The sequence below is a fragment of the Drosophila miranda genome, assembly GCF_003369915.1.
Source record: "Drosophila miranda strain MSH22 chromosome Y unlocalized genomic scaffold, D.miranda_PacBio2.1 Contig_Y2_pilon, whole genome shotgun sequence".
Lineage (NCBI taxonomy): Eukaryota > Metazoa > Arthropoda > Insecta > Diptera > Drosophilidae > Drosophila > Drosophila miranda.
This window is the reverse complement of record NW_022881614.1, coordinates 3184222-3192291: the sequence shown is the minus strand read 5'-3', so window position 1 is coordinate 3192291 and position 8070 is coordinate 3184222. Positions and strand designations below refer to the sequence as shown.

The 8070-nt window shown below is 42.6% G+C and overlaps 1 protein-coding gene across 1 annotated transcript; it reads right to left on the bottom strand.

Moving 5' to 3' along the window:
• Nucleotides 1-3881: 3881 nt before the first annotated feature.
• Nucleotides 3882-4599, bottom strand: LOC117192899. Its single transcript, XM_033397641.1, has 2 exons — nt 4579-4599; nt 3882-4496 (listed from the first exon to the last, which is right to left on the bottom strand). Exons 1-2 carry the CDS (start codon nt 4597-4599, stop codon nt 3882-3884), a joined length of 636 nt encoding a protein of 211 aa, XP_033253532.1.
• Between the last annotated feature and the right edge of the window lie 3471 nt (nt 4600-8070).

Sequence of the window (8070 nt, the reverse complement as noted above, 5' to 3'; positions counted from 1 at the left end):
GGTCTTATCGATGGTATCTTAAGTTCAAATGTTAATTTAGATGGGATAGTGCTAACTGCTTGATACACTGTCCTTTACATACATACATATTTATGGAGACAGAGAGAGAGAGAAAAACGAGGGGGAACGTTGTGAGTTGCTGCGGACACCGCAACTCTACGGATATACCCGATACTAAGTCAGTATGGCTCTCCTCCGGCAGACGCCGCTAATATTAAACGACACGACAAAGAGTGCGTGCGAGAGAGACAGAAAATCAGTCTGAGCGTGACGTCGGGCGCTGCGTAGCCACTGCAAATTGATTTGTTCCTATTGGCTATAAAAATGATCTGATCTGATCCAGATTCAGCAATCTGATAGATATGGTCATTATCTATGATTCTGCGTTTTTAGTTTTCTCGAATCTGCAATATTGTGGATGCAACAGATTTTCGTCCTTTGTGTGGGCGGAAGGGGTGGGGCGAAATTTTGAGATATACGTTTTATAGTAAGATCTAACAGGAGTGCGGATACCAAATTTGGTTACTCTAGCCTTAATAGTCTCTGAGATTTGTGAATATCCCCAGATTTTCATCCTTTGCGGGGGCGGAAGGGGGTGTGGCGAAATTTTGAAACAAACTCGTCTCGGTCCGATATATTAGGAGTGTGGATACCAAATTTGGTTGCTCTAGCTTTTATAGTCTCTGAGATCTAGGCGCTAATGTTTTACTCTAAGCAAAGCCGCCTATGCTACGTGTGTGTTAGAGAGAGACAGGGCGAGAAAAAATGAAATTGTTTTCTTGATGCTGGCTATAATAATAATACGATCCAATTCAGATTCCGCAGTCTTAAAGATATGGTCATTCTCTACAATTCTACGTTTTTGGTTTTCTCATATCTTTAAAATTGTGGATGCCACAGATTTTCGTCCTTTGTGGGGGCGGAAGTGGGCGGGGCGAAGTTTTGAAATATTTTTGTAGCAGTGACATATCACAGAAGTCTGGATCCAAAACATCGTTGCTCTAGCTCTTATAGTCTTTGAGCACTAGGCGCTGAAGGGGACGGACAGACGGACGGACGGACAGACGGACAGACAGACAGGGCTCAATCGACTCGGCTATTGATGCTGATCAAGAATATATATACTTTATGGGGTCGGAAATGATTCCTTCTGGACGTTACACACATTCACTTTTACCACAAATCTAATATACCCCAATACTCATTTTGAGTATCGGGTATAAAAAGCATTTGTTCGACATCTTGGTATTGTATAGTCTTTGGTCAAACGAAAATTGAACGAGGGGGAAAGTTGTGAGTTGCTGCGGAGACCGCAACTCTACAGTTATACCCGATACTAAGTCAGTATGGCTCTCCTCCGGCAGACGCCGCTAATATTAAACGACACGACAAAGAGTGCGTGCGAGAGAGACAGAAAATCAGTCTGAGCGTGACGTCGGGTGCTGCGTAGCCAGTGCAAATTGATTTGTTCCTTTTGGCTATAAAAATGATCTGATCTGATCCAGATTCAGCAATCTGATATATATGATCATTATCTATGATTCTGCGTTTTTAGTTTTCTCGTATCTTCAATATTGTGGATGCAACAGATTTTCGTCCTTTGTGGGGGCGGAAGGGGGTGGGGCGAAATTTTGAAACAAACTCGTCTCGGTCCGATATATTAGGAGTGTGGATACCAAATTTGGTTGCTCTAGCTTTTATAGTCTCTGAGATCTAGGCGCTAATGTTTTACTCTAAGCAAAGCCGCCTATGCTACGTGTGTGTTAGAGAGAGACAGGGCGAGAAAAAATGAAATTGTTTTCTTGATTCTGGCTATAATAATTATACGATCTGGTTCAGATTTTGCACTCTAGAAGATATAGTCATCTTCTACGATTCTGCGTTTTTGGTTTTATCGTATATCGTATTTTTCGCCCATATCACAGAAGTCTGGATCCAAAACATCGTTGCTCTAGCTCTTATAGTCTTTGAGCACTAGGCGCTGAAGGGGACGGACAGACGGACAGACGAACGGACGGACGGACGGACAGACGGACAGACAGACATGGCTCAATCGACTCGGCTATTGATGCTGATCAAGAATATATATACTTTATGGGGTCGGAAACGATTCCTTCTGGACGTTACACACATCCACTTTTACCACAAATCTAATATACCCCAATACTCATTTTGAGTATCGGGTATAAAAAAGTGAAACAAAGTGCAGACGGATGAGATGACAGATTTACAGCATAACTCATGATTTTGCAAGCAATTCAGAAAATGCACGGTCTGCGCATGCGTGACAGACACTCACAAATCCAGAAGGAAGAGAAGGCAGAGAGGCAAAAGCCAACGCCAAGTGAAATGCGCAAACGTGTTTTTCCTGCGCTTCTGACGAAATGTGAAACAGTAAAAACAGTAAGAAAACTACCACAACTGGTTTAGCAGAAACAAAAACCGAATCAAACCAAAATATTGATAGCCACCACCCCTCCTCAATGGATGGGTGTTCAAGCTTTTTGACTTGCCGCACTTACCTGTCCAAATAATTTCACGAACAATCAATATTTCTTTACTTTTCACACACAATCTCACCGGCGAAGACGAGCCTGAACTTTCGTTCTTCACTTGACTTGACCCACAACGAACCGAACCGAACCGAAACTTCACTGAACTTGCTTTTGTTCTTTTTCTTTGGATTTCGATTTGAGCTTAGGTTTGGAATTGGAATTTGATGGGTTTTCGTTTTCTATTTCTTTCTCTGTTTCTCTTTTTCTTTCTTCAGCTCTGCTTGGCGCTTTGGCTTTGGCGGGTACACTTTGTTTATAGACAATATTGTGCCATAATTCGCGACTCTCCTTTGTCGATTGTCCTCATTTATTTACGTTTCATCTGTTTAGTTTAAGCTTTTGCTACCCACACACAATACAATACATTACAATACAATACGTACTCGTATTTTGATATTTCTTTTTTGGAATGCACTTTACAATCGTTGCTTCTGCTTTATTGGTTGCTTCTGTCGTAGATTTCACCCGCTTTGACTGCGATGGATGGCCAGAGTAGCTTTCGAGACGAGCTTGCCGATAAAAATTCATGATCTATACACCACAGAGAGAGAAAGAGAGAGAGAGAGAGTGAGAGCGGGAGGTCTGTGGAGCGCATTCTGATGTCTAATCTCCCTAATAGAAATTGTTCTACTATTGTTTCGAAACGGAAGTACATATACTATGCACAGCAACCAGCTAATGAGCTTATTAAGTCACCGTAATTAAAATTAGTTAGTTTCGCTTCCATTTCAGTGTTTTAATCGGTTGGTGTGGCTATAACTTTATAATGTCTGTAGTTTTCCACTTCTTTTATTTGAATATTTCAATTATATTTACATTTTGGCACACCCACATTGGTACATTTCAGGGCAGAATTGCATGAAGTGTGTTGCCTATCAGTGGCCGTAACAATCATTTTTGCGGACTTGGAGGGGGACATTAATCACTCTATTAATCAATCTCTGCTAACCGTTAGAAACCGTTTATGGCAATGCACTCGAGTGATTTATGACGCTGCCTATCAGTATCAGGCTGAGGACTCGATTGACGCACTCTGGGAATCGTCGCGGCTATTGGCGGCGGGGAATACGTCATGCTTAAAGCTGAAGAATCGCTTTAGGCTGCTCGGATCGGCCTCCATCTCGACTACTCGCTGGGCAGAAGGCTGCTCCACGCCCAGTACTTCAGTGGTCGGTGTTGGATCGTGCGCGGGCTAACAACGCCACGTGATAGTCAGCTGTCGGAGGCCACAGTAGAAGCAGAAGCACAAGCTGCATCGCTTTGCCGGCTCCGGGGATTCCGTGGGCATTGGTCCGTCCTGGTCCCGACCGGGGCGGCGGCAGCAGATTAGGTGGTCTTCATGGTCTTCTGCTTCAGCAGGGATACAGTGCGAATAGTCTGGGTGAGGAAGGTGTAGAAGAGCGGGTTCAAGGCGCAGCTGAGGAGATTCAGGATACCAAAACTGAAGTAGAGCAGCCAGTCGACGGGCTCCGAGTAGGAGCCGTACAGGCGCATGATCAGAAAGATCCAGGCGGGCAGGCGCAGGCAAATGAAGACGGCCATCATTAAGATCACCACGACAACCATGCGCCGGTGGCGAGCCTCGCGAGCCTGAGCAGCTGGTCCCATGGCACTCGGTGGCTCCTGATTCATGTTGTTGGTCCTTGGAGCTTGTGGGCCGGGAGGGATCGAGGGCAGGGGAGGCTTGTCGATGACAAATGGCAGGGCCACGCCCATCGCACTCGCCAGGGAAGAGTGCATCAAAACATCCCCATCACTGGCCGCCGGCAGGGGCTTGAATTGTCCCTCCTGATCCGGCTGCTGCTGCTCTTGCTGGTGTTGGTGGTAGTGGCGCCGCACCCAGAGCTGCCGCGCTATCACTGCGTTCAGCCAGATGAAGCTCACGATGCAGGGCAGGAAGATGAGGGTGAACAAAATGACGTAGTAGAGGCCCTCGTTGCTCTGCGTATAAATAGAATTGCATAAATGTTTTTTCCCACGCCAAGCGATAAGATAATAATCCCATAATCGCTCCGATCCATACGTAGTGCGATAATCTATTCATGGACTTACGACGCCCGCCAGTGTAGTAGCCAGCACAAAAATATAGGGAATTGGTTATCTTCTTTCGTCTCGTGAGACCCCCTAGTGATCTTTCAAATGATCAAGCTTTAGCCGCTCTTAATGTTGGATCAAAGCTTTAGCCGCTCTTAAGTCCGAACGCCCACGCACACATGCAAGCGACGGACAGTGGGAAGCATAGACGGCAATCGTACGATTGCACAGTTAAGCTATGCTGTGCATTAGACGATCGTCTAATGCTGCTCGAATGTTCTAGATCATACGATTGCACAGTTATATGCATCATTATCTATGATTCTGCGTTTTTAGTTTTCTCGTATCCTCAATATTGTGGATGCAACAGATTTTCGTCCTTTGTGGGGGCGGAAGGGGGTGGGGCGAAATTTTGAAACAAACTCGTCTCGGTCCGATATATTAAGAGTGTGGATACCAAATTTGGTTGCTCTAGCTTTTATAGTCTCTGAGATCTAGGCGCTAATGTTTTACTCTAAGCATAGCCGCCTATGATACGTGTGTGTTAGAGAGAGACAGGGCGAGAAAAAATGAAATTGTTTTCTTGATTCTGGCTATAATAATTATACGATCTGGTTCAGATTTTGCACTCTAGAAGATATAGTCATCTTCTACGATTCTGCGTTTTTGGTTTTATCGTATATCGTATTTTTCGCCCATATCACAGAAGTCTGGATCCAAAACATCGTTGCTCTAGCTCTTATAGTCTTTGAGCACTAGGCGCTGAAGGGGACGGACAGACGGACAGACGAACGGACGGACGGACGGACAGACGGACAGACAGACATGGCTCAATCGACTCGGCTATTGATGCTGATCAGGAATATATATACTTTATGGGGTCGGAAACGATTCCTTCTGGACGTTACACACATCCACTTTTACCACAAATCTAATATACCCCAATACTCATTTTGAGTATCGTGTATAAAAAAGTGAAACAAAGTGCAGACGGATGAGATGACAGATTTACAGCATAACTCATGATTTTGCAAGCAATTCAGAAAATGCACGGTCTGCGCATGCGTGACAGACAGTCACAAATCCAGAAGGAAGAGAAGGCAGAGAGGCAAAAGCCAACGCCAAGTGAAATGCGCAAACGTGTTTTTCCTGCGCTTCTGACGAAATGTGAAACAGTAAAAACAGTAAGAAAACTACCACAACTGGTTTAGCAGAAACAAAAACCGAATCAAACCAAAATATTGATAGCCACCACCCCTCCTCAATGGATGGGTGTTCAAGCTTTTTGACTTGCCGCACTTACCTGTCCAAATAATTTCACGAACAATCAATATTTCTTTACTTTTCACACACAATCTCACCGGCGAAGACGAGCCTGAACTTTCGTTCTTGACTTGACTTGACCCACAACGAACCGAACCGAACCGAAACTTCACTGAACTTGCTTTTGTTCTTTTTCTTTGGCGTGTGTCTACTTCAAAGTCGATTCTATCTATCTATCAAATGATTGATCTTCCTAACTTTATTCAGTTGGGTGTTATAATCTGGTAGTCCGGCGTACAGGAAGATATCAGCTGGGGATCTTTTTGTAGTATTATGAACCGTTTTATGGTTATAAGTGTATAGAATTAACTCGAATTTTGTGAGCTTGTTTTCTATGTTATCCTCACTTGAAATGATTCTTAATTTTTCATTGATCGTTTTATGTAGTCGTTCTGCATCAGAAACTCCGTTTGTACAAGTGGTGATTTCGATTTTCACATTTTCCGCATTCAACCATGCTTGCAATGCTGCGCACATAAAGGCTAAATCTTTGTCGGCTTTAATTCCCTGTGGCTTGCCCATTTCGTTAAAGACTTTTATGATGGCTCTCTTGGTTTCTAACCAGTCACGACTCTTAACTTCTACAAGGGTAGCGAATTTAGAATATACATCAATGCATGATAGGAATTGTTGATTGTCTACCAAATAGAAATCCATGACATACTTTTCTCTGATATTTTGTATTTCAGGGGTGATTTCGAAGGTTAGATTGGTGTTACGATGCTCAGTTTTAGCAACGTTGCACGTAGGACATTCATTGATAATATTTTGGATTAACTTTTGATAATCGGGGTAGTAGAATTTTTCTTTAAACCAATTAGTGGTCTTTTCGATACCTGGGTGAAGTAGCTCTTTATGATTCTTCAATATTTGTTCTTTGAATTCGGAGTAGTTCGGAATATTTATGAGTTTGGTACTGGATTTAATGAGTTTAGTGAAGTGATTTGGACTGATTATCTCCAGGAATGCCCTTTGGAACAGTGGGAAGTCTACTTCGTTATGGAAATATAGTGCACTCTTTTTGGTACACACATATTCCTTTATTATATCTTTTGCTAATGATTCTGTCATTTCGGTATATGTGATTTTTATCAGTATCTTGTGGAAATAGTGGGATGTTTCTACCTTATCCTCATTACCTTTAATCAGTTCTATTTGCCTATTATAGTAATTGATTGGTCTCTCTGTAAGTGGAATATAATTTGTATTATCTTCTTGCGCGCTATGGACCGTTGCACAATCACTATTAATGGTTTCCCCGAGTAGGTTTTCGTTAACCTTTACTCTGGATAGCGCATCGGCTACATGGTTCTCCTTTCCGGGTAAATATTTTATTTTGAAGTCAAATTCATTTAATTTGATCTTCCATCGTTGTAGCTTCATATTTGGTTCCTTGAGGTTATTCAACCAAATCAGGGGTTTGTGATCACTTAATATCTCAAACGTTCTACCAAACAGGTATGATCTGAAATACTTAGTTGCCCAAACTATAGCTAGTAATTCCTTTTCTATTGCTGAATAATTGATTTCGTGTTCGTTTAAGGTTCTACTTGCATAGCAGATTGGTTTGTGGTCTTGCGACAACACTGCTCCTAATGCAATGTTACTTGCATCGGTTGTTACCGTGAACATTTTGTTGAAATCTGGGAATGCGAGGATGGGGTCTGAGGTGATAAGTACTTTCAATTTTTCGAAGGCCTCGACGTATTTTTCCTCTGTTGGGTCTATGACTGCTCGTTTCTTTAATTTGAGTGTCATAGGTTTTGCTATATTAGCGAAGTTGGGAATGAATTTCCTATAGAATCCACATAAACCTATGAATGATTTTATTTTTGTTGTTGTATTGGGTATTGGAAAGTTTATTATGGCAGATATTTTCTTTGGATTAGGAACTATGCCGTTAGTTGTTACTACATGGCCTAGGAATTCCGTTTCTTTCTTCAGGAATTCACACTTATCCATTTGTAGCTTTAAGTTGGCGTCTCTCAACTTTCCAAATACTCTCCTTAGTGACAACAGGTGTTCTTCCAATGAAGTGGAAAATATAATGATGTCGTCTAAGTATACGAGGCAATCTTTGAAGATTAACTCTTCTAGCAGATTGTTCATACATCTTTGGAAGGTAGCGGGGGCAGTGGTTAGCCCAAAGGGCATACGA